Here is a 26,809-nt window from a genome sequence, read left to right on the forward strand (position 1 = left end):
CCCGCGTCAAACCACACCCTCACCAGCGCTTTCACATTTTATACACCGGCAATTGCACTTCGCATAAGGCCACTAACAGACTTCGGCTATATTTACTGCAGAAGAACAGTTAACGGAGTGTTTAGTAGTTTCACTGAGAAGGACACATTCACACTTACCAACACTGGCCTGCATACAGTCCGAAGAATTATGAGAGAGGCGAAGAAAGACGAGGGCGGAGGGAAGCGTGTGGCGACAGGGACGGATAAAGATCAGGTATCGCACCGAAGGCGCTCCTTCTGGACTTTCTTTTACTTTGAGTCTTTGAACGTTCCTATGTTCTTAAAAGAAAGACTGAAAACATATGGAAAACGCCGTGATTATTTGAATAGTTATATGCAGATATGGTTTAAATGGCGTTAAGTGTCCAAGTATGTGACTACTTCCCGTCAGAAGCAGGGCAAACTAATATAGTTATGGAAACTTGGATATCCGGATTTTTAAACGCGCTATTTTTCCTTTCTTATTTCTCGTCGATGAATTTCTTGGTATTCTGCTAGGTGTTTACTAACGCTTGTTATTATTTTGCTGCATTTTTAAGTTGGAATGACAACGAGTTTTGTACAAGATAAATTATTTTATCTTTAAATGTCAGTTCATGCCATTCCTTTCTTGGTTGAGCTCCAAATTGACAATTACAGTGTGAATCCAGTCAATATTTTAAAACAGTATAAAATTCAGTCGTGTTTGCGTTCGTCTTTCCGATAATATAAGTCGGGGGTGTGTTTAAGATCGGTGGGGGTGTGTTTAAGATCGGTGGGGGGGTGGGGGGGGTGGACAATCTGTAAGGACACGTACAGTATGCGCGTCTCCGTTCGCACCTCAGGCCAGTAAGGATGGTGCAACATAGTTTGGGGGTTGAGGTGAACAGAAGCTTACAGGGAAATCAGGAGAAAAGTCGTACCTTGCTTATAGCAAAGCTATGAAGAAAACTAATTTTGTTCTTGCCCTTCAGCGTAAAATGAATTTGATATTGCTGCATTTTCTTCGCTTGTTCTGTTCGCCCAGCTACTATACTCCGAAGGGCAATTCTGAGAGTTACCACCCATCTCCATACATTTCTCTCCAAAAACAAGCTTTTAATTTTTTCCCATTTATCTAGCTGGACTTTTTTCTGCTTCAATGAAATAGCAGCAAAATCCCATAGCCAGCAACTATTACAATTAGGGGTCCATGTGTTCCTAATGCTAATTCTTTCCACTGTCCGTCCATCCAACTCAATACTAAATCTAACATGTGAATCAAGTACTAATCGAGGGGCATTATGGAAAAGGTACAGATATTCTGTATACTCAGATCCATCAAAAAAACCTATAAATAGTATATGTAAAAGATGTGCATTTTATGGAGCTATGAGTTTGTAACAGCTATGTTATGGCACAGAAAAACTTCTTCACTTCCACCACTGGTATTTAATTGCTCTGTCTCTAACTTTTATTACAAATTAACTGTAATCATTTTGGTCGATGACCTCAAATTCTTCAGCTTCTAGAAATGTGTGAGTTCTTTTTCTCACTCTCAAATTCCATTTTTTTAATCCAAGGAGATGCTGGCATAGTGTGTGCATGTATGTGGCCTGTGATGGACTGGCATGCCATCCAGAGTGTACCTAAGTCTAGTTCCCTCACCCCCCCCCCATTTCCTTGACCACGAGAAGCAGTTAGATGATGGGTGTTATATATTGTGTTTGCAGTACCGCGCCAGCAATTGACAGTTTATCCTTTTCAGAGCTGGATTCCTAAAATCATCAAGAAGAGAGTGTGTACAACCTTTGTAGAAGATTCATTTAGGTACAGTATTTGTGGCTGCCGTTCATTGTTAGTCCAGCTTATGTACTGTGATGACAGATGTTAAGGAATTATTGATTTCTTTCTCTTTTGAAGTTTACAGTCCCCTCTTTGACCTTTGACCTCTGTGGGTGAGCCTGCCTGATATGTTAATTAATATTATCATTAAAAGGGGTGTGTTCTGGGCAATGTTGTTTCTTTGGTACAAGGTGAAAACAATGAAAATGTAAGAACACTATGTAAGAATATTTATGTTTATATGGTGTTTAAAGAACAGTGTGTTACTGTAATATCAGTGGTGACTACATTTTATTTTTTTATTTTTTATCCCAGTTCAAGAACTTCCGGGAGCTCAAGTAGATGTATTTTTATTTATGTTGTATTGACGCGCTATTCTGTACCTCAAGCTGAAGTTGTTAATGGCCTCATATGACTACCTACTCATATCGGTATACTCACCGAGAATATTTACTGGGATCTGATTGGGTACATCTACAATATGGAGAATGGAGGTTTTAAGATTAATTTTTAACATTTAAATAACATGAAACAAGGTACTTGATTTCACTTTTATTTTTAAATTAAATATTTGGTAATGCTATGCATTTCCACACACTTATTTTCAAGTTCTTACAGTGAATTTAAGATTGTATTAAGCATTTAAGGTTGTATTGCAGAGGTTCTCTTTTTTTAAGAGATTAAAAGAGTTTATTTGAAAACATAAGAGACATATTATTTACGTTATAGTTTATTATCAAATTTATTTTGAACTAACTGAGTTAGTTCTTTGTCATCCTATCTGGGGTGGTGACAATAAAAGTTGATCAGGGAGGTAGGAGGGCTGGACACCAGGTTTATTTGTTATAGTTTGAATATTTATTAAAAAACTAAAATGGGGGTGGTGTTTTTTTCTCTTTGGGGAGGGGGGGGGGTCAATGGCTCATTTGGGGGGATGAATACCCCACATGACACCAACCCTGAGTTAGAGGCAGCACTCTAGACATGTAGCCAGTTATTACTTGTTAGTCATTAAGGACAAACCCAATAACGCTGCAGTATGAATGCCCAGGTCACTGGCCGCTACACAGTGTGTATCAGCTGGTTACATGTGAAATGCCCGGCAGCACTTTGGCTAAGGTCATTCACAGTTATTTTACACAATGGTCGACCACAGAACCTCGTGCTGATCGCTGCAGCTGCAAGGTGACACACTGAGTTCATCTCCTGCGTTCTCTGTTTGTCTTGTTATGGCTCGATCAAGGAGGCCTTGTTGCCTTGTGCCATATCTGTGTGCTAATGAAATATGGTAACTTTATTTGCTCATTTAGCAAATCAATCAGCAATCAAATTAGTGTTTCGCTTAGTGTGGCTTAAAATATTTGAAATTGATGCCCCGGTGATTCTCTTTGAGATGTTTCTGGCAAAGGCTTTGTTTTAGATAAATTCAACAGATGGAGTTAACAGAAATTCAAATTTATCCTCAGCTGTTTGCGTGTGGAGATATTTTGCGTGTATCTGCGTTTGTATTGTCTCATGATTTGCAAACAAGCAAGCAAATTTTTTACTTCCTCTCTATCTACTATCCTAATGTCAGGTAAGATACACTGCTTAGCTAATAAGCTTTTGTAATGTAACCCACACTGTTCATAAATTGTATAGTTTGAATAGATTTCAATCTATAGTTTAGCATGCAGGATGAAGACTCAGTAGAAGCCATAATTTTTTCACTGTTAGCTTCAGTTTCAGAGATTAAATAGTAAGTTGAATTAATTATCAAGTAAAAATTAACATCATAACTCTGGAATTTTGCAAAAGTTTTTCGGTGGAAAAAAAACTAGAAAATAATGATTATACAGACAAAATCACTTTCACTGTTAAGAAAAGAATTGGCATTAACTCTTGGATTAAACATACACACCATTTGAAAAACAGCATCTCATATTTTCAAAAAAAAAATAAAAATTTTCTTAGAAAAAAAATCTGTTTGAATTTTAGCTGGTTAAATTATTAAAACCTTCAAAATACATGAACAACACAGTCAGTTTATCAAAACCTAAAGTAATTAATACATCACAAGGCCTTGATCTTCTGTGTTTCCCCAAAACAGATATAAACAGAGCTGAGAAATTTGGCCGTTAAAAAATAAGATACAAGCATCACATATCATATCATGATATTAGAACCACCAGTTTCTCGGAACAATTAAAGGCAATGTCAGCCCTTAACACCAATATGGGCAGATAATCTTTTGAGGCCATTATTAACTTGAGTTAAATGGAAATATACAGCAATTTGAGAAATTATTGACACCTCCAGGAGATAATACAGGGCAACACATTACTTGAGGAGACACAAATACTTAGTAGTAACTCAGTTACTACCCAAGTACAAATCATGAATAAATACTGAGCAAATATAGTTACTACTTAAGATGAAAGATGTGTCATGTTTCATTAATGACATCAGTATTTCACTTGTGTTATTCATTACTTGTTTCTTCAGTAGTTCGTTCAGTAGTTCGCCAAGATTTACAGAATAAGTAGATATAGTAACTGCCTGGGATAAATGATGTTACAATTCATTAATGATGAACAAACATGAAATTGGTATTTTACATGTGTTATTCATTATTTGTTCCTACAGTACTTCCTTCAGTGGTTCATTCAGTAGTTCATAAAGGTTTACATAATTAACAGATGTAATACGAAAATATAGTATTTGCTTGAGATACAAGATGTGTGACAATTCATTAATGATGAACAAACATGAGATCAAAGAAGAGTTGAGTCAAATTACGAGTTTGTAGTAACACTTAATTTATGGTTAATTAATACATAAGTAATAGCATAATACTACATTATTTGTGTCCACAAGTAAAGTGTTACCAAATACAGGTAGCAGCTTGGGAGACCATTAATTAATGATAGAGGTGCAAACTTACTGTACATAAAAAAAAAACAAAGAAAATGAACAAACACATCGGAGCTGTTGTAGCTGCCGTTGTAGCAGCATTGTGTTTGCCTGTTCTTTAAAAAACATTAAGATTCTAACAGGTTTGGATGCTGTTCAACCGAATAGTTACTTCAGCATTAGTTCAAATACAAGAACTCGTGGCCATAGGTGGAAATTAGCGGGGGAACATTTCAAACTGGATTTAAGGAAGCACTTCTTTACACAGCGTGTAGTCAGAGTATGGAATAGTCTTCCTGATAACGTAGTGCAAGCTGAATCCTTGGGTTCCTTTAAATCAGAGCTAGATAAGATTTTAACAACTCTGAGCTATTAGTTAAGTTCTCCCCAAGCGAGCTCGATGGGCCGAATGGCCTCCTCTCGTTTGTATATTTCTTATGTTCTTATGTTCTTATTAATATTAGTACTCCAGGCACTGACAGTGGGTCAAAGGTTAGTGAGCAGGAAGTGGTCCTCCCCCATAGTAACATATGGTCTCTTCCTCACTCCCTCAGCAATGGGGCCCTCTGCCAGTGTGGAGCCTCACGGGAGACACACACTGCAGTGGCCGTGGGGGATTACTTTAGCACAGCCATTGTGAGCCGGTGGGAAAGCAGCCAGCACTCCTCAGAGCAGCCGACGGACGCCTTTGGCCAGCTGGACTTCCTCGGAGCCGGGAGGCGGCAGGGCCGTGTGCGTACCCCTCTCCGGCCGCCCCTAACCCTAACCTTCATGCGCTTCTACACCTGCCTCTTCCCAATAAGACCACTGTATAGTACAGCGCACCCCTTCCCTGTAAAGGGACTAGGTGTAACTAGGGACTATAGGTGTAACTAGTCTATATAGATAAATTCCATTTAGGTGAAAGATTAAGATAAATTTTATTGATCCAGAGTGCATACAGTAACAAGTATGTAGAGCAGAGACAAACATACATAAAAAGTTCGAGTTCTGATCGAATTCTCCCCATAAGAAATAATGGAAAACCAATTAATTGGTTCCCGGCCCCAAAAAATTACACCTAAATATGTTTTTTTTAATCATTTAAACACAACATGAACCGGATAAAAGAAGAAGAGCATATACTATACTAAAGACATCTAAGCACATTTATCAAAACAGTAATTTGTAAAGTAAGAAAATAAGTGTATCCAAACAACGTGTAAAGTTAAAAAAAAAAAAAGTGTCCTGCCCCGATCGTCCGCTCCTTCCGTGTGCCACGCCCCCTCGTTCACCCCGTGTGGAATCCTCGTGTGATCAGCTGTTTCTGGTTGTTGTCATTAGTCCTCTGTATTTCGTCCGCGTTTCAGTTTCTTTCCCCAGTCCAGTCATTGTACTGTCCGTCTGCGTTTTGCCTGCTTTGCCTGTAATTAAACCTCGTATTCCCCGATACCCTGACGTATGCGCCTTTGTCTCCTTTCGTCCCCGCTCAGCACGACAATATTATTATAATTAAATGTATTAATGGTTTATTATTAATATTTAAATAATTAATAAGAAATCTTTATTTTTGTATTTTATTATATAATAATAATTACTGTTACTGTCTATCATTGTCTAAATGTATTTTTACTGTCTAAATATATGTATTCAGCTAGTGTAAACATGCACGATGCTATCACAGCGAATGCGAGGCTGAGACTGAAGCTTTACCCTTTGTTTCGCGTGACTCATTTCCCCGCGCATACAAGTTATCTTAGGTCGGCGTTCACTGTTTACTTCTGAGATTCAGATCGAGCTCTAGGTATTTTTTTTTCAAACTGGTTGGTTCGACTTTTAAGAAATTCGAGTTCTAATGAGTTCAAGAACTGAGGTACCACTGTACACAGTATAATAATAGAATATCCTGAAAAACAGAATATTACGAAAATATTTAAAGATGACAATAATAATAATTATAATAGTAATAGATTAGCAGATGATATATATGCAGTAAAAACAGAAGGTAGCACCAGACTTTTACTAACATGAAGAAGGGATTATTTCTGTCATGTTATGGTTGGGGGGAGAGAGTGGCATGTTGGGAAGAGATGCAAACTTACTGTACATAAAAAAAAACAAAGAAAATGAACAAACACATCGGAGCTGTTGTAGCTGCCGTTGTAGCAGCATTGTGTTTGCCTGTGAGTTTCGCTTGAATCTGCTGCTTCCACATACCTGCTACTCACTCACTAGTGCTCTCAACAAAGCTGCCCAACCCATCCCTCAGAAACACACGTGCATGTACAGTCACGTGAGAAAGAAGGTACACCGTCTTTCAGTTCTAAGGTTTTATCTTTCTGGACATAAAAAAATAATCTAGTCTTAAAATTAAGTAAATACAACCTCAGATGAACAACAACACATGACGTATTACACCGTCCCATTGTTTATTTAGTAAAAACTAAGCCAAAATGCGGAAGAAGTGTGTGAAAAATGAATACTGCTTCCATAAGAATTTAGAGGGTAAGTAGCAGCCAGATGTTGCTAATCAAATGCACTTGATTAACTGACCATTAGCAAATGTGATTAGCTCAATAAAAGCAGAAGTTTTGCTGGTTTATTGGTTTGGAATGTTTAGGTGTGTGTTAATACAATGCCAAGGAGGAAAGACATCAACAATGATCTTAGGGAAGCAATTGCTGCTGTCCATCAATCTGGGAATGGTTATAAGGCTATTTCCAAACAATTTGAAGTCCATCATTCTACAGAGAAAGATTATTCACAAGTGGAAAGCATTCAAGACATTTGCCAATGTTCTCAGGAGTGGATGTCCCAGCAAATTCATCCCAAGGTCAGACCGTGGAATGCTCAGAGCAATTGCAAAAAACCCAAGAACTCTACAGTCCTCAGCTAGCATGTTAAATGTTAATGTTCATAACAGTACAAATAGAAAAAGACTGAACAAATATGGCTTATTTGGAAGGGTTGCCAGGAGAAAGCCTCTTCTCTCTCAAAAGAACATGGCTGCACAGATTAGATTTTCAAAGTTGCACTTGAACAAAGCACAAGGACAATGTCCTTTGGAGAGACAAGACCAAAGTAGAGATGTTTGACCATAATGCACAGCACTGCATTTGATGAAAACCAATCACAATGTATCAGCACAAACATACCAACTGTCAAGCCTGATGGTGATAATTTGGGCTTGTTTTGCAGCCACAGGACCTGGGCACCTGCAGTCATTGAGTCGATCATGAACTCCCCTGTATAACAAAGTATTGCAGAATCAAATATGAGGCCATCTGTTTGACAGCTAAAGCTTGGCCGAAACTGGGTCCTGCAACAGGACAATGATCCCAGCTACACCAGCAAATCTACAACAGAATGGCTGTAAAAGAAAAGAATCAAGGTGTTGCAATGGCCCAATCAAACAAAGTCCAGACCTCAACACGATTGAAATGCTTTGGCAGGACCTTAACAGAGCTGTGTATAAATGAATGCCTGCAAACCTTAATGAACTGAAGCACTGAAGCAATGTCGTAAAGAAGAGTGGGCCAAAATTCCTCCCCCACAATGTGAGAGGCTGATGCAGTAATCATTTCCTGTACAACTTTAAGTTATTGCTGCTAAAGGTGGTTCTACAAGCTATGGATTCATGAGGTGTACTTAATTTTTCACCACGGCGTCTCCATTTTGGCTTCATTTTTGCTAAATAATGACATATAGGAATGTGTTGCATGTTATTTCACACCTAAATTAAATTTGTAAATAAAATAATTTTAAACCTGGTAAGGACCGATAATCTTTATTATTTTTAAATGTCCTGATATGTAAAAACATTGAACTGAAAGCAGGTGGCACATGACTGTACATGCATGTTTGCAGAACACATTGTCATAGAACCTTTGAAAATTAAAAGCAAATTATTTTCCTTTGTTATAGTGTGGATTTGAGGTACAGGTTTGATTGAGACAGGGCCTTGTTTTTTTACAGGGAAGTGTATAAAACTTCTCCCTTCTTTTAGTAACAGATCGCTCTCATCTGAGTGTGAACCACTAACCTCTGGTGTGCGATGACCTGTTCATGCAGGTGTGTCAGTCACTGCATGCAGCCATAGTCATACATTCCTGCACAGCTACAGCGTGGCCTTAGCCTGAGAGCCACCAGTTTGCTAAAGCCTCGCCTCCATCCACGTCTTTCCCTCCCAGTTCCTGCGCTTGTCCTGTGACACGCCCCCAGGCATCGTGTACACCCTGATGACCGCCCACTGGGGTTTGCCAGTGCCCAATCTGGTCTTGTCCTTGGTGGGCGGAGAGGGCAGGGTGAAGGTGAAGAGCTGGATCCGAGAGGTGCTCAGGCGGGGGCTGGTGAGGGTTGCACAGAGCACAGGTGACTCCATAACCTTCATCTTGCCTGTTTCTGTGCCTTCTGAGGCTCTGTGTGTGTCTGTATACTGATATGGCCCACGTGACAAGTGCTTTGTGTGTTCCAGCGTGTCGAGCTGTTGTTGAGCTGTCTTCTTAGCTTGGCAGATTGAGCCATACCAACAGGAAGTGATTTTAGCAGCATCGCTCACGTAAACAATCCCCTCCTGCGAGTGATGAGAAGGCTTGTGCGCGGTGGCAGGGCTCCAGCGTCGCTCCTGGGGGCCGTGGCTAAATTAGCTCGCAGTGGGGGTTTCCGCTGTGCGCCCAGCTTGGCAGGGCCAGGGAGACTTCGAGTGCCACTATTTCTGGCTGTTAAGATGCTGGCCTCCCTTATCTTGCTCCAGACTGTAACAGGTTCCTTTTAACAAAGGAAATCAGCCACTTCTTAAACCCCGAATTATTGAACGATCTTGAAATCTGGTCAAATTCTTTGTCTCCGTCTTAAATAAATAGGCATTCTGTCTATTTCTGTTGGTTGTTGAAGACTATAAAAGAACTGTCATTTTATCCCTCACTGTTGTTCTCAGGGGCATGGATTATCACGGGGGGATTACGAGAGGGGCTGACAAGGTGCATTGGGGAGGCAGTGAGGGACCACAGAGCGGCTGCCGCCTCTCTCTCTCATTCCAAGGTCATTGCTCTGGGCATAGCACCCTGGGGCCTCGTGCTGAACCGGCAGCAGCTGGTGAACCCGAAGGTAGCACAGCCGCCTGGCGCCTGGCCTCACACACGGCATGATGCTCGATGCACACGGCCACGTCGGCTGAGAGGCCTCCCCGTCATCTCCGCTGCTGTCTCTCAGGGCAGCTTCCCGGCCAGGTACTACGTGCAGAACACGTCACACGACTCTCACAGCCTGGACCACAACTATGAGGCCTTCCTCCTAGTGGACGACGGAAGTGTGGGCCGCAGGGGGGGTGAAACTGGCTTCAGGGTCTCTTTGGAGGACCACATCTCTCATCAGAGGACTGGCATTTTGGGTGAGAGGCTTCAGGGAAAAGTTTAGGCCAAAATTTAGGCCACATAATCTACTGTTAGGTAATATTTAAGTAGCAATTATGCAAGACTAAATTTGCTTCCTGTGGTTTGTGTTTATGTTTATGCTGTTTCCCTGATATATGATTATGAATTCCTTCGCTCACACTGTTAGTTATGCATGGGAGCAATGACTCTTAGAGTTGCACAGTGCCACCTTGTGTCCAAAGTTAAATATTGCACAACTAACTACTTATGCAATCAGCGCTGTGGTTGCACTGATTTTTCTGCTTTATTTGTGAGTATTATTTTAATATTAATGTGTTTTGTAATTACAGTAATGATGTTCCTTAGTATGAAATGTGATGTATTAATATTAACATTGTGATAAATGTGATGCAACAAGAGGAATACATTATACTTTTTTCAAATGTTTGATCAGTCTTTATACACTTCAAAAAATCTAATCCAGTTTAGATATTAAACCATAATTTGTCCAGTTATCTGGAAAATATACAAGAAAAAGTATATGATTAAAAAGTTTATCTATATATGATGAAAACATTTTGAATAAATGTTATCTGAGTCAATAAGTAGAATATAAATACAGTTTGCTCTGCAGCTAAGTAAACAAAATAACAAATCTCTCTTATGCCAGAGATGACTGTTCTCGCTGCTGAGCCCCTTAGGAGTGCTCTAGGTCTCATTTCTTAGCTATTTTGAGAAGAAGTGAAATTTTGCTGTGAAACTAACGATGTCTCTACTCCTCTGCCAGGGAGTGGAAGCATTGAGATCCCAGTCCTGTGTATGCTGGTTGGAGGGGATTCAGCCTTGCTGGAGGTAAGGTTTGCCGGACTGAAATGGGTGCTTGAATTCCAGTGGATGCCAAACAGTAACCCCATGTTTCTCAGCGAGTAGACCTGTCCCTCCGGAAATCTGGGCCCTGGTTGGTCCTTGCGGGATCGGGCGGCGTGGCCGATCTTATCTGCGAGATGCTTGGGAAACTGGCCTCGGCAGCCAGTGAAATGCAGGCAGCGCCAGCCAGCCCCGAGCTGAGGGATCAGGTTGGAGATCTAGTGAAGAAGCACTTTCCTTCAGACGAAGAGAGCAACATGGAGAAGCTGACTGAAAGGGTCTGTTTGCTTTCTCTGTGAAACAAAATGCTGGACTGATAACATGGCCTGACTGCTTTGTCATGGTCCTGAAGTTCAGATGTGGTTGTATTTGCTGCTTTTTATCTTATTACATCTGGTTTATCATTCAGCCTTGAAGTGAAGGGTGAGATCTCTGTGTTCTGTTGCTCCCCTTCCAACTCTCTGTTCCCCCAGGCTCTCAGTATATATCTGAACAGGGAGCTGATCACTGTGTACCATGGGGAGCAGGACGGACCGGACGACTTTGATACAGTGCTGCTCAGAGTCCTTGTCAGAGGTATCCGAGCAGGGCCCTTCTTCAAAGAGAAGCCCTGGACTTCGGGCTATCTGCTGGCCCTCTCTGCCAACCTGGACTTCTTCAGGGTCTTTTCTGAAAATCTGCCGGCTTGCCAGCAAAAGGGCCGTGTGACAGGTTTATCGTTGCTGTTCCCTCTAGCTCGCAAGAACAGAGGCTCCCACGGTGCCAGCCCACATACGGAGGAGCTGAAGCTGGCTGTGGCCTGGAACAGAGTGGACATTGCCAAGAGTGAGCTCTTCAACGGGGATATACAGTGGAAGGTAATGTTTATACACCAAGCACACAAAGGGAAAGTGCTCTGTATTTGAGAAGAGACTATAATACTGAATAGGTCTAATTAGATAAATCTGTCTATGTATCCTCTATTTAAAGGTAATGTTAGTATACAGGCAGCTCATAGGTAAAACTGACTTAAGTAAATCCGGATTTAAGCAAAAAAGAATCACGGATAGAGTTTATTGAAGTGCTAATGAAAAAAGGCAACATACGCATGTAAGTAAGTTTACACTTACAATATTTTCCTTTATTTGTATTCTGTAGTACCTGTTACTAGCATATTTTTGGCTTGCATGATTTTTGCCATAAAAGTGTCTTGAATGGTATGGGAAGGTAAATCTGACTTGTGTAAAATCTGATTTGCGTAAGGATTTGTGGAATGGATTACTTGCATCAGTAGTGAGCTGCCTGTGTATGACAAATCAGGTCATGACCCTAATTTATTCTTAAAAACAATAAAAACTGCCCAAAGTGATTTACAATAAAATTATGAATAAACCCAAAATAACAAAAAGCATAAAACAAAATAAAATGGCAAAAAGAAAAAACATAAAACGTACAACATATAGAAAACAGTAAAACCATTCTAATAAACACCAAACATTTCTTAAAACACTTTAAACTGGAGAAAGAACAAATGAATATGAGGTTCTCATAAAGTAGCTATAATTTTCTACAGCACTTTGGGATATCTCTTGTCATTTTTGTCAGCACTAGCTTTCTACTTTTAGCATAGAATCCATTGTCTGTGCTAGTATTATGCTGTCAGTCTCTCAAAGCGTGTATTTGAATTTAATGTTCTCTGTGATCACCTTCATGTCATTAGTATGAAGACCTGGAAGATTCCTTTACAGATGCCCTGGTGAATGATAAGCCGCAGTTTGTACGGCTCTTCATGGAGAACGGCCTGAACATCCTGGAGTACCTGACGTACGGCCGCTTGGAGGCCCTGTACCATTCCGTGCCGGACAGCTCAGTGCTTTATGTGCAGCTGCAGCGCCGTCTGAGTGAGCGTCAGTCTGCTGGTGGCTTTGTGCCCTACTCCAGCAAGCCCTCCGCCCAGGGTATGGAGAACCCCCAGTGTGGACCTCGCTCCATCAAAGATCTCAGTTTGTACGAGGTCAGAATCTGGTTAGACGAAAGAGATACACAGGAATGCCAAACTCTGCTGATGTCGATAGGCAATTCATACCCATGACTAGCTGTAGTAGTTTGAGGAGATGCATCTTCTGTTGAGTTACTATGAAGGAGAGGAGAAGGTGTGGGTCAGACTCGAGAGGGTGGGGAAGAATGTAAGAAGAGATGGGTGGAGAATACAGGAATATCAGTGAGGGGAATGCTGGAATAGAAGTGGGGAGAATGTAGAAATAGATTGATGGAGAATGCAGGAGTAGAAGTGGGGAGAATGTAACATTGGACATGATCTGTTGTCATAGAAACCTGAGAGAAGGGAAACATAATGGATGTATTTGATAAAAGCATGAAAACATCTTATGGAGTGAGATTGTAGTTAATGTAATGAAATACAATGAGAGGTATCGAGTATGTAATGTGTTTTGTTGTGATAGTTGAGTAATGAATCCCCTCTTAGGTGTCTCGGGTCTTATGGGACATATTAGGGGACGTGTGTCAGCCATTTTACTATCAGCCTTTGGAACTCGGGCAAAACACCAGCTCAAGAAGGGCTGTCAAGGTACAACAACCTGGAACCTAATCCAACCCTCTCTCACCCTCTCACTGTCTCTTGCTCTCTTTCTTTGTCCTTCTTGTTGTTATTTTATTTGTGGTTTTAATTATTCTCAGTTGCATAATGGAAGTGATGCATTTTTATGTTTTTTTTGTTTTCTTAGAGATGCCTTTTCATTCTGCTTATCAATATTTAATGCTTAAATTGTGCTTTTTGTGCTTGAATTAGGGCTTGTTTCTAACCTCTTTGGGGCACACCTGTGAATAATGACAATTAAAATCTTTGTGCTTTAAGGAGTTAAGTCAAAAGTTAAAATAAAATATTGTCACTTAGTTTTTATTGTGCTTCAAAGAAATACAGGCTTTGATTGACAGACCTGTGCTATTATCTTGCATGCATTGTAATGGAATATTTTGGTTGGTGTCTGTCAGAGCGTTAGCAGACTGTTGCAGGGCACATGTGCCTACCGGGAACAGCGCTGCCAGTCTCCCTGGCTTGCTCTCTTCATGTGGGCTGTCCTGCAGAACCGCGGAGAAATGGCTTCCTTTTTCTGGGAGATGGTAACTCTGCTCGCATGACATACGGGCTGCGCGGCGCGTCTACAATATGATGGATGATCATTAATCAGAATCTAAATATGGATGTGCAGTAACATCGTGTGGTGACAGTGTTTGTTTTCTGAAAAAGCACAGGTGCAGGATTTTACCTGTTCTGCAAAAATGTTAGATCCCTTTCCATTAGATACTGGTGTAGAAATATGAAGAAATTAATATTCCATATAGTAACTTGTTTTTTTATTAGTGACACTGACATGGTTGAAACATTAAGCGCACAGTCATTGGTAGCATTGATATTGGAGTGCAGATCATCTTCATTATTGAAGCTGCCTCCTCTGGCTCCTCATCTGGGCTCCTTGTTTCCCTCAGGCAGAAGAGTCAGTGCTCACTGCCCTGAGTGGGTGTAAGATCCTGAGGGAGCTCTCCAAGCTGGAGGACGAGACAGAGGCTCAGCTCTCCATGAAAGAGCTGGCACAGAGGTTTGAGAACCTGGCACATGGTGAGTGGATGGGAAATTGCAATGTGTCTGTTACACTGGTACAAAAAGTATTTGTATGCATCATTTACAGTGTACTTAAAGGTATTTTCAGGAACTAAGGTTGCAGGATGGCTCACACCTCCAGGGTTATGGGTTCACATCTTACCTCTGCTTTGTGTGTGTGTGTGTGTGTGTGTGTGTGTGCGCGCACGCGTGTGTGCCCTCTTTCTGTCTTGTGGTGGACTGGCATCCCATCCAGGGTGTATCCCAGCCTTGTGCCCTGTGATGGACTGGCATAGGCTCCAGACCCCCAGACTCTGTCCAGGATATGTCAAGTGAATGAGAGTCAATAAAATGCAACTGTTTAGAAGTCCAAAACTATGGTTTAAGTAAGGAATAATTGACGACGGGCCGATGAATTATTAGAAAAATAATGCACACCCGAGGTGGTGATGCACCTCGGGTGTGCATTATTTTTCTAATAATTCAACGGTCCGGAGTCAATTATTCCGCTTATACTACGGTTGCCACACCTCAAGACATCGATCAGATGATATATTTCAAGGGATTCGTCCGGTTTTTCTACTTAAATCGCTATTGTGAGTAGGATTATTTCTTCCGCATCTCATCCAACGACTCTTTTGCTAGTTCCAAAACGTCATTAGCTGTTGTTTTTTTGGTGTTTTCTTCGTGTTTTTCTCCCTCGAGTATGTCTAGCTGTTCTTCGCTGATCGTTTTATGTCTTTTGTTGTTGCCGGCTGCCTTTGATGTCCGCTTCCGTTTATGTTGTTTTTCATCTGAACTGTCTAATACTGCTGCAGCCCAGTTGTTGAAAGTTTCATATTCACCGTAAATATTAAAATTTACTTTCGGAAAATCGTCTGTCATGTTGTTGTTTTTGTTAGTCCTGTGTGCTGTATAGGTACTGTATGCTAATTTCCGTTATTACAGTTAACTATGCGAAGTGATATGGAACTGTAATGCGGTCAAGAGAGCTGCCTGGAACTACGTTCGCCGTGCGTTTCCCTGAAAATAATTGCACACCTCAGAACGTTCGTCAGCCAATCAGATTCAAGCATTCAACGGTCCCGTAGTATAATCAGAAATATACAATACTGGGGTGTGAGAGACATATATTTCATGTAAATAAGATTTACTCCCCATAAAATTCAAGACACCTTATTAAAAATATATAACTGAAAAATATACCAGCAATATGTAAATATATTTATTTTTCAGGTAACACTCCTGTAAACTTCATATGTCTCGCATATTCTTTGCATAAATCTGGATTTACATAAGTCAGTTTGATGTTGATCGAGAGCTACAAGTACATTATCTGTTCAGATTGGAGACTTGTTTAAATCTGAATGATGTAGAGGGTCCATCATGATCTCTCTCTACAGACATCTTCAGAAAGTGCTACGAGAGCAGTGAGAGTCGCTCATTCACGCTACTCATTGCCAAGTCGGCAGCGTGGGGTGGGGCTACCTGCCTGCAGATGGCGATGGCGGCTGACGCCCGCCACTTCTTCAGCCATGATGGCGTGCAGGTGTGGACTGTAGTACAGGACGAGTGTGTGTGAGAGAGAACGCAAGCTGTGCTGCTTTTAACTTTAATTTCTAGAAGGTTCCAATTTATCCCTTTCTTCTTTCTGTAAGGCCCTGCTGTCTCAGATCTGGTGGGGTGATATGGAGAGAAGCACTGACATGTGGAGACTCATCCTCACCTTCTTCATCCCACCTCTGATCTACACTAACCTCATCTCCTTCAAGTAAGCATCTCCCTCGGCTTCTCCTGTAGTTTGTTTATGCGCAGTTATTTCACAGGCCTGGAGGTGGATTTTAAATCACTTTGCTTTATTTAGAACACCATGCAACTTTTTGACTCTCCCTTTAAACTTGAAATGAAACAAATAGGTACAGTATTGTGCTTTTACACTCACCTAAAGGATTATTAGGAACACCTGTTCAATTTCTCATTAATACAATTATCTAATCAACCAATCACATGGCAGTTGCTTCAATGCATTTAGGGTTGTGGTCCTGGTCAAGACAATCTCCTGAACTCCAAACTGAATGTCAGAATGGGAAAGAAAGGTTATTTAAGCAAATTTGAGCGTGGCATGGTTGTTGGTGCCAGACGGGCCGGTCTGAGTATTTCACAATCTGCTCAGTTACTGGGATTTTCACGCACATCCATTTCTAGGGTTTACAAAGAATGGTGTGCAAAGGGGAAAACATCCAGTATGCGGCAGTCCTGTGGGCGAAAATGCCTTGTTGATGCTAGAGGTCAGAGGAGAATGGTCCGACTGATTCAAGCTGATAGAAGAGCAACTTTGGCTGAAATAACCACTCGTTACAACCCGAGGTATGCAGCAAAGCATTTGTGAAGCCACAACACGCACAACCTTGAGGCGGATGGGCTACAACAGCAGAAGACCCCACCGGGTACCACTCATCTCCACTACAAATAGGAAAAAGAGGCTACAATTTGCACGAGCTCACCAAAATTGGACAGTTGAAGACTGGAAAAATGTTGCCTGGTCTGATGAGTCTCGATTTCTGTTGAGACATTCAAATGGTAGAGTCAGAATTTGGCGTAAACAGAATGAGAACATGGATCCATCATGCCTTGTTACCACTGTGCAGGCTGCTGGTGGTGGTGTAATGGTGTGGGGGATGTTTTCTTGGCACACTTTAGACCCCTTAGTGCCAATTGGGCATTGTTTAAATGGCACGGACTACCTGAGCATTGTTTCTGACCATGTCCATCCCTTTATGACCACCATGTACCCATCCTCTGATGGCTACTTCCAGCAGGATAATGCACCATGTCACAAAGCTCGAATCATTTCAAATTGGTTTCTTGAACATGACAATGAGTTCACTGTACTACAATGGCCCCAACAGTCACCAGATCTCAACCCAATAGAGCATCTTTGGGATGTGGTGGAACGGGAGCTTCGTGCCCTGGATGTGCATCCCACAAATCTCCATCAACTGCAAGATGCTATCCTATCAATATGGGCCAACATTTCTAAAGAATGCTTTCAGCACCTTGTTGAATCAATGCCATGTAGAATTAAGGCAGTTCTGAAGGCGAAAGGGGGTCAAACACCATATTCCTAATAATCCTTTAGGTGAGTGTATGTTTAATGAAAATAATATTGTGTGTGTATATATACATTCCTTTAAAATTATTTTCAGCCTGTCAGATTACTGTTTATGGAAGCTTTATTATGTACTACTTTATGGTTGTCGCACACGATTTTTGAAGTGTTTATTGCACAGGACTTTATTAAGTGGTTTAAATTTTGGGGGTATTTTTATGTTCTTCAAACATAAAGGGCTGAATTCTCATAGAGTGACACAATGCTACACTAGGCTAGTATTGATTTTGGGGAGGGCAGTGCAACTTAGTGCAGGTCACAAGCTTCTACTCGCTGCCTTGTAATTCCTTAGCTGGTATTTTTGTGGCATTCAGACAGTGTAAAATGTGATATTTTAATTCTTCCATGCCGACATGGACTTATAGTTAGTTCCTCGATGCAGGGCAGCTGGACATATCGTGAGGGAAAAGTCTGATGTGGCCTCAAAATGTTGATCCAGGAGAGGGTTTTCTGAATCTCAAAGCAGTCTTAGAAGCAAGTGGCTACAGGCTAATAGGAAAAATCTTCTGAAGAGTTCGTTGGAATACTGTAATACTTTTTTTTTAATTCTGGATTTGGATCAGTAATTGTAATCAGTGATATATAACAAATAGCTTAGAATTGAATGAGCATGGCAGTGGAAAACGTGATGCAAGTGAAATTTATCTCATAAAAAAACTAGACAAAATCGTTTAAGCTAAGAGCCATGTTTACTGACAGAGTCCTGCTCATTGCCTTTTTCTCATGGCCTCCTCGTTTGAGGAGGTTGTATGCTGTGGACGAGGTGAGTTGATAAGCTCAGAGCTCTATTTTATTTCTTCAGAGGTTCATTGTACATCACCCAACTCTGTAATGTTGGCTGCTGGAGAATAAACAGATACTGAAGGGATAAACAACATAGATAATCTAAAGAAAAATCTTATAAGAAATAAGACTTTAGACTAAGATACATATGATTACACAAAGGGACTTTGATCTCAAGATCATTTCAAAATGACCCAAAATAGTTGTGGTGGAGATGAAGTACAACTTCTCCAAAAACCTTCTAACTGAACCTGCTGTACGGTTAGTAAGTGTGGTTCATGTATTACAGGGACTGACTCATCTCGGATCTCATTATAATTTTTTTTCTGGAATGTTTGTGTTTTCATTATGTTCAGGTCACCCTCCACCCCAAGACCATGACTTTCTTTTTAGGTATTTTTAGAATAACTGCTGTTTAGTTGTACATAGTTCAGGTACTGTTAGATATATATTTGGGATCTGTTTATAGAACTAATAGAGCCAGTGTTCGATAGTTGGAAATCTAGCGAGGTCATTCATCTTTTTGACTTGAAACCAAGTTTCACTTTTTATAACATATTTTACTGTAGTTCCTGTTTATTCATCTGTTGTAGTTGTTATCATTCCGGCTGTTACATTCCTTCATGATGTAATTCATCTACAGAGGTTGTGTCATGCCTCACCCATTTCCTCCAACTATAATCAGGACCATCCAATTAGTGTTATTGCTGCATTACATGTAGCTGCAAAAGCAAAGCTCCTGCACACACACATATGGATGTTCTGGTCAGTATCTAAATGAAGCTCAGTGTTTATTGCATCTGTGCAGCTTTAACAGCATTTGTTAATGTCTCCAGTGTGACATTGCTCCTTTTCCTCAGGAGAGATCAAGAGGAGGACTGCAAAGATAAAAACATACCCCATATATGGGAGACTGATGGCTTAGAAGGAGAGACCATCTTCTCTTTCGCTGACATCAAGCCCACGTAATCTCCGCATTACTACACGTTTCGCATGCTTGAGAACGTCTGCTCAGCAGTTTTAGCTTGCTTTTAATGAACTGTCTCTCCCTGTGCCTCTCAGTGAAGAAGAAGCTGAAGAATACAGGGCTCTCAGATCTAAAAGTATGTTAAAGTCACTTCCTTTCACAATCTCTTTTAGCCTTATTATGTTTGTCTTGATTACCTGTATTATCCTCAGTGGTTTTACCCTCCTGTCTCCTGTTCTCCAGGGCCCTCAGCAAGGACTTATAAGCACCCCTATGTGGTGTTCAGATGGCGACAGTTTTGGTTCGCCCCGATCACGACTTTCCTCGGCAATGTGCTCATGTACTTCCTTTTCCTCTTCCTCTTTGCCTATGTGTTACTGATTGACTTCAAGCCTCCCCCTTCCCAAGGCCCCACCACAACGGAGTTAGTGCTGTACTTCTGGGTCTTTACTCTAGTTTGTGAAGAAATCCGACAGGTATGATGGTACCTGATTGGGTGGGGGGGGGGGTTGTGTCATTTCTTTGAACCCTCACAGTGATGCCGAGGATAGTGATGTGTAGCGTAGTGTCTAAGTCATTCATAAGAAGCTTTTCAAACCTCGTTCAGGCGTCAAACCGTAGTAACCAGACATTCCTTCCCATTGTCAGAGCTTCTTTATTGCCAGTACCTCTGTGTCGCAGAGGATAAGGCTCTACATTCAGGATGTGTGGAACAAGTGTGACCTCACAGCCATCTCTCTCTTCATCATTGCGCTGATCTGCAGGTATCATCACATCATCACTAAATCACTAAATATCTATTCAATTCAATATTTTGGCCAACCAATTAAGGATGGCGGTGTTATATGTTGACTTTTGCCTGATCATTGTTTCAGGATGTTTGAGACGTCCTACGAATGTGGTCGGGCGGTTCTGTCCCTCGATTTCTTGGTCTTCACGCTGAGGCTCATCCATATCTTTGAAATCCATAAGCAGATGGGACCCAAGATTATTATTGTGGGCAAGATGGTAAGGAATGGGGATGTGGAAAAAAGAAAAGAATGCCGTCAGAGGCAACATCTATTCAAAGTCTCAGACCAAATAAGGAGCAGGTCTCACAATACATACTTGAATAGCTCCAAGAGAGGTAGCCAATCATAGCCATCCCAGATACCACTTGGCTTGTAGCTGCAGATTTCTGTAACACTGCAAAAGTTCTACAGAGCAACAGTGCAAAGTGACATTTGTGATGTATATCATTTTGTAAGTATTAAAAATATAAATAAAAATAATTTTGAATTTGCCCATCATTATCACTTTATTAGACACAGTTGACCACCAGGCATGTGAAGGGTGGGGCCTGGGTACCTGCCCATTTTGCCCAAATAATTACAAGTGCCCCCCTTTTGAGGTTCTCAATGTCCCTTTTTGATAACCATTGATCACATAAAAACTGACAGACAATCTTCCCTAAGCCACCCTGCCTTTTATTCTTCTGCCCCTTGAAAGGTCTGTGCGCAGCCCTGTAGCCAGACTGTATGCTGGGTAACTCCTCACAGCGGTTTTGTTCTTTATTGCTTTGGATGTGCTCAGTGCATTAACTTGAATGCATAGTTACGCTTTCACTCAGCCTCTAGTAAATAATAAAGCTGGTATTAGTGATGTAATAGGTCATTAATAATATGCTTCTACTCTCACCCTTTCTCTCAGATGAAGGATGTCTTCTTTTTCCTTTTCTTCTTGCTGGTGTGGCTTATGGCGTATGGAGTAGCCAATCAGGCGCTGCTGTACTCCTATGACCACCGCCCAGACTGGATCCTGCGTCGCATTTTCTACAGACCATATTTGCATATATTTGGACAAATCCCGTTAGAGGAGCTAGACGGTATTGCATCTTTTATATGTGTTTATTAGCAAAAACCCACTTTGATACTCCTTTAAAATGGAAAATAGAACTATAAATTATGGATTAATATTATTGTTATTTTTCACATGTGCTTTATGTGACCGGAGTTTTTATTTATGTAATTGTATACTTAAAGTGTATAAATGTAAACAAAAATGTAGAAGATTGTCCTCCACCTGATATTAATTGTTTAAAAGGTGTTTTTGTCTATTGTCAGCCGCAAAGATGGGAAAGATGAACTGTACAAACAATGTGACCCTCATCCATGCTGGGTTTGAGCCCTGCATGGACACCTATGCCAACTGGCTGGTTATTGTGCTGCTAGTGGTATACCTGCTGGTCACTAACATCCTCCTGATCAACCTGCTGATCGCCATGTTCAGGTACGCTGCTGGTCCTCTGCTAGCTGCTCACTTGGTTTGGCACTTGTAGCACATCTCAGGTCACATCTCTGCTATCTTTATTCATGTGCTCCTTTCTGGGTAAAGATTGGTGAACTTCATTTTACTAATGGAAGAAAATAACCCTGTGTGATGTTTACTGCTATCAGCGCTTTGGAATCAGATTAGACCCAATTATCAAACAAGAAAAATACCCCACTAACTGGGACATTTTGGGGTACCTCCACAAAGTAGCTGCAATTTTTATGTGTAGGCAAAATACAGCAATGTATTTTCTTGTTACTTCCACTACTGAAAAGAAGCAAGAATTATGGTTTGATGGAGAAAATCTCCTAAATTGGGGTATGGCATCTGACATTAAAGGTACTTTAATTCTGAGATAATGTTTTAAAAGCAAGAATTGCCTCTATTAAGGAATTAGGTGTAAATCCTAAAGGGCTCTTAAACACTAATAAGAAAAGCTGAAAAACTTGGTTAAAGTGTGTGCGTACGTCAGCGTGAAACATCAAACTGAGACTTTCCCTCTTCATTGGCTGAGAAAAGACCTGCTTAATATTATAAGGGTGAGTTCCTCATCACATTTCATAGCGTTGAATTACTAGAAATTTGCCACTTTGGTCAGTACCTTCCACAATGCTGTATTAATTCAAGCATTCAAGGGTTTATTTGTCAAATGCAAGGTATACAGTCTGACTGTACCCTGCAGTGAAATGCAAGGTGGTCAACTCCACCATGATAATAAATATTTAATAAATAAGGAACAGTAAGGTTATACTGAAAAGAAAGCAAAAAAAAATAATACATAGATATGCAACGTAGCTCTAATAAAGTGCACGGTACATGAGTAAGGAGCGAATGTTAAATTACTCCTGTCTCCAAGCTTACTTGGAGGCACAAATAATGTAGCAGTATAGTCTTACTTAATGTGTTAATGAACCAGTAACTAAGTGTTAGTTACATATTGGTCCCATTTTCCTTCATGGGTTAATCTGTCATAATGGATCATGTATTTCATGCAGGAACTATATTAGTTCATGGATTGTTCTTTAGTAGTAGCTGAGTAACTAAGATATTTGTGCCCCTTCCAGTAAAGTGTTTGGGTTTCCTCCTTTCTGCCACCCAAGATCATGCAGTTAGGTGCATGGGTGTCTCTGAATTGCACAGTGTTTGTGTGCCCTGCATTGGATAGGTACCTCATTTGGGATGTTTCCCTTGCTCTGCGTTTACGGGGTCAGACTAACTCTGAATTGAAAAATTGGTGGAAGATGGGTGTACGAATTTGAAAGACTTGGTGAATTTAGACTGGTGATGGTAATTATCTTAATTCCCTCATTCAAGGGTGGATTCTCTATTGCTCATTTACCTGTCACTGGTGCCTCTGACACAGCACACTGACAGAACTGCAGGTGCAGCTCATGTCGCGTTTATTTCTGCCTTGATGTCTTTTTCTCTGCTTGTAGTCACACATTCACCAAGGTTCAGGACAACAGCGACATCTACTGGAAGTTCCAGCGCTACAGGCTGATCGAGGAATACCACTCAAGACCCTCTCTGGCACCTCCGTTCATCATCCTCTCTCACCTGCACCTCTTCATCAAGAGGAATATCCGCCGGGTTCCCTCAATGAAAGTCCTGGACTTTGGTGAGAAACAAAGGAAAGCTTAAATGAGTGAGGCTCAGATATTAGCCTCTTTATTGGAACAACAATAGCATCCACGTTAACTAATAAAGCAGATTAGTGGTAGCAAGAGGCAGTATTACATCATACCTCCTGGGACAGTGGTGCAGAATAGACAGTGAAAAGAGATGAATGATTTATATAAAAAAGAATATGGACAGTAGAGAGTTTGTGTGTGGTTTTGAGAGCCTGGCTTGTGTAAGCTAAGGCTTAAGACCTGAGCTGGTCTCCTCGCCTTCCCACACTCAGCACTGGAGCTGGACGACAAGAAGTTCAACAAGCTGGTGACCTGGGAGTCCATTCAGAAGGAGGGCTTCCTGGTCGCCCAGAACAAGAAACAGAGAGAAAGTGATTCTGAGAGGCTCAAGCGCACCTCCGCCAAGTAACGCTCCTCTTTAATACTACTGTTCTGGTCCACCTGCACTCTCGCTTGCTCAAGTATGGTTTTTGCTGATTCTGGGTCATGGATGAGGGAGCAAGAAATTTGGTGTCATCTGCCAATCACTGGTTAGAGAGGAGGGCGTCAGAGTGACTACGGCGTGGGATGAAATCATTTCTAAATTGTAGTTGTAGTCTGAGGGTGGTGTGTGGTTCAGTGGCTTAGCACGCTTGTCCTTGTGATCGGAAGGTCGCCAATTTGAATCCTGTGGCTGGCAGAGTGATGTCACCATTAAGCCTCTCAGAAAGGCCCTTAACCCCCAGTTGCTCCAGAAACCGGCTGACTCTGCTTTTATATATTTAAATATACATATATTTTAATCTGAATAAAACAACTGTAAGTGAGCCCTTGCATTTCTATATTTGTTTCAGAAATATCTTCATACAGTAGTCCTAAAAATTGTACTCTGGTGTGACATTAATGCCAGTATTTAATTCAGAGACGAACAAACAAGACATACTTTATCATTATCAATTTTTCTATTTACATAGCAGCAACAATAGTACCTTATTGAATTTCATTAAAATTTCAAAATGCAGTTCTTTTATTACAAGCAAAAACTGAAGAAGAAACACTTGAAACGCAGCCTTCCCAGTACTCCCAGTACTGCCCCTTGCCCGGCATCGTGTATGACAGTACACAGCTGCACCCTTACTGCTAGTCACAATGACTTCACACTGACTCTCCTTTTTTCTTGTTTTATCTGCAGAGAACTTTTCAAAGTCTGAACAATTGACAGTTAAACAAGAATTTATGAACTTGTAAAGATAAAAGTAATGCTCCTTTGTTTTAAAGGTTGTGTCTCTCTCCGCCGACTCTTCATCGTATTTACATTACGCGTCTCTCTCACATGAGACTCCCTCTTTCGTCCTGGGATCTGCATCCAGCCTCTCCCTCTGCTTTCCTTCCCACGTCTCATACCGGGATCTCAAACTGACAAAATCAGATGTAGCAGCAATGTTTTACCTGCTGTATCCTGTCATAAGGAAGGAATGCAAATCTCAACAAAGACAAAATACCACTACTCTGAACAATGGGAGGTTTAATCGAACATCTATATTAAATGTCTTATTTATAGCCATTCATTTTCCACTGATTATCACCCACATGATCCACCCCATATCTTCATATTGCTCTACAGTATCATACTCAGTGGACAGTTTCAGACAAGTGGTTGATTTTTGACCTAGGTGTAGGCCTTGAATTCAATATAAGTGCAATATTTAAATTTTAATTAATTATTAAAGACAAATAATACCAATGTATAACAATATTTTCAATGTCACACTTTAATTCACTCCATTTCATAGAGGGCTGAAAAATAGCAATACTTTGATAAATATTCCAGCTAAAATGTACCTTCAGACCGTGTGTTTCAGTAATACCTTCTGTACTTCCTGGCTGATAAAGAACTCTCCTCAGTAATCAGATGTCCAAATTAATGCCAGATTAATATTCAAAGAAACCTTAATCATTTAGCATGTAACAATAAAGACTGTAGTTTCATGAAATAATTTTTTTATTCTGTTTATAAAGTAATTTGTGCTTATTACTTAATTGCAGTAGTGTATGGATAAGCACTGCCCTGGAGAGTGACTCCAGTGGAGAATTATGGTGTTTCAAATAAATCAACTAAATGACTTAAATTCATGAAAAAAAAAATAATTTAAGGATTATTACTTTTTAATAATTAAGCATTTAATAACACAAAGATTTTGATAAAGAGTGCCAAATTACATGTCACTGTGAACACTGTAAATGCGGCATCATGTCAGCCAGCCTTTCATTTCTGCAGTTTGGCGTTAATGCGTCTTGACGTAAATGCTGGCTCGTCTTGTGCACCTGCAGATGCATGATATGGGTTTTTCGCTTGTATTCCTTGTGTGTAGGGTGGACAGCATGCTGAAGCAGGTGACAGAGATCCGGGATCATGATCGCAGACTGAGGCTGTTGGAAAATGAGGTTTGACTTGGCCTTTTCCGTCTGTCTGTCAGAAACGGCTACATGTTTCAGGCCAGGCAATAGAGATCTCAACTTTCTATTCTTTACTTAAAACTGAAATTAACATTGCAGCTGCACTCTGTCTAGGCATTGTGGTAACTATATAATCGTGCTCCCCCAGCTGGATTATTGCACTAATGCCCTCTCTTGGATGGTGGAGGTGTTGTCCCAAAGCAACTTGGTCAGCATCACACGCCCACCTCCAACATTTAAAGGTAACCTGGCCTTCTCTGCTTCTTCCATGAATAACGCTGTCAATATCTTTGCTGCATCCAAAATGTATCAGTATGTCTACGCTTATATTCTAATGAGAAACTTAAAAAAAATCTCCTTTGATTTTCCTAATAAATTTCTTTCATATATTCTGCCTCCAGAGCCATCTCCTGCTTCACAAAATTAAATCTTCCTTTTTTGGAGGAAAAATCGAACAAATGGATATCTTATTGTAACCAGAAGAAATGGTGGACTCCTGTCTTAATTTTATAAACTTTTTATAAAAAAAAAAGACAGCTAAAGACATTCTTGTGCGTTGCTAAATGTCTTATTATTTTTTTTTGTCTTTTTTTTTGATCTAATGTTGTTTGTTACATGGTGGGGGGGTTGGGGAATGGGCCAAATGGCAGGTAGGCTGACCTGGGGATTATTTGATAACCTCAAACATTTTGAAATTGTTATATTGAATTGCACATAAATAGCAGTTAGGGAAAACTGTCTTTGTCATGAGTGAGAAACTGTTTTATTGTACATACATGTTTGACTCTATTAAACCACTGTGGAAGTTGCCTGTTGTTTGTTTGTATAACAAGGATTGGGGATGACAGAAGAGTTCAGCATTATGTATTCTTACATAAGCCTTTCAAATGAGTTGTTTGCATGTAGCGTAGCCTGGTTCCATCTTCTTTACTGTTTTTTCTTCAATATTTTCACATATGCC

General features: G+C 40.6%; 1 protein-coding gene across 2 annotated transcripts; it reads left to right on the forward strand.

Moving 5' to 3' along the window:
• Window positions 1-26,657, forward strand: LOC111851298 (transient receptor potential cation channel subfamily M member 5-like). Of its 2 annotated transcripts, XM_023826064.2 has the most exons (28): window positions 1-255; window positions 1,768-1,829; window positions 5,291-5,468; window positions 8,906-9,086; window positions 9,652-9,821; window positions 9,927-10,104; window positions 10,875-10,939; window positions 11,011-11,232; window positions 11,428-11,530; window positions 11,690-11,811; window positions 12,654-12,947; window positions 13,419-13,520; window positions 13,946-14,074; window positions 14,441-14,570; window positions 15,956-16,101; window positions 16,211-16,323; window positions 19,365-19,469; window positions 19,567-19,607; window positions 19,715-19,947; window positions 20,120-20,235; window positions 20,347-20,479; window positions 21,161-21,335; window positions 21,574-21,739; window positions 23,218-23,399; window positions 23,685-23,817; window positions 25,764-25,836; window positions 25,997-26,090; window positions 26,250-26,657. In XM_023826064.2, the coding sequence occupies exons 1-28, from the start codon at window positions 190-192 to the stop codon at window positions 26,273-26,275; spliced, it is 3,738 nt and encodes a 1,245-aa protein (XP_023681832.2). In that variant the 5' UTR covers window positions 1-189; the 3' UTR covers window positions 26,276-26,657. The 2 variants fall into 2 exon arrangements, with proteins under 2 accessions (XP_023681832.2, XP_072568785.1); XM_072712684.1 differs by lacking the exon at window positions 1,768-1,829.
• Window positions 26,658-26,809: the final 152 nt, after the last annotated feature.

The sequence above is a fragment of the Paramormyrops kingsleyae genome, chromosome 5 (genome assembly GCF_048594095.1).
Source record: "Paramormyrops kingsleyae isolate MSU_618 chromosome 5, PKINGS_0.4, whole genome shotgun sequence".
NCBI classification, from domain to species: Eukaryota; Metazoa; Chordata; class Actinopteri; order Osteoglossiformes; family Mormyridae; genus Paramormyrops; species Paramormyrops kingsleyae.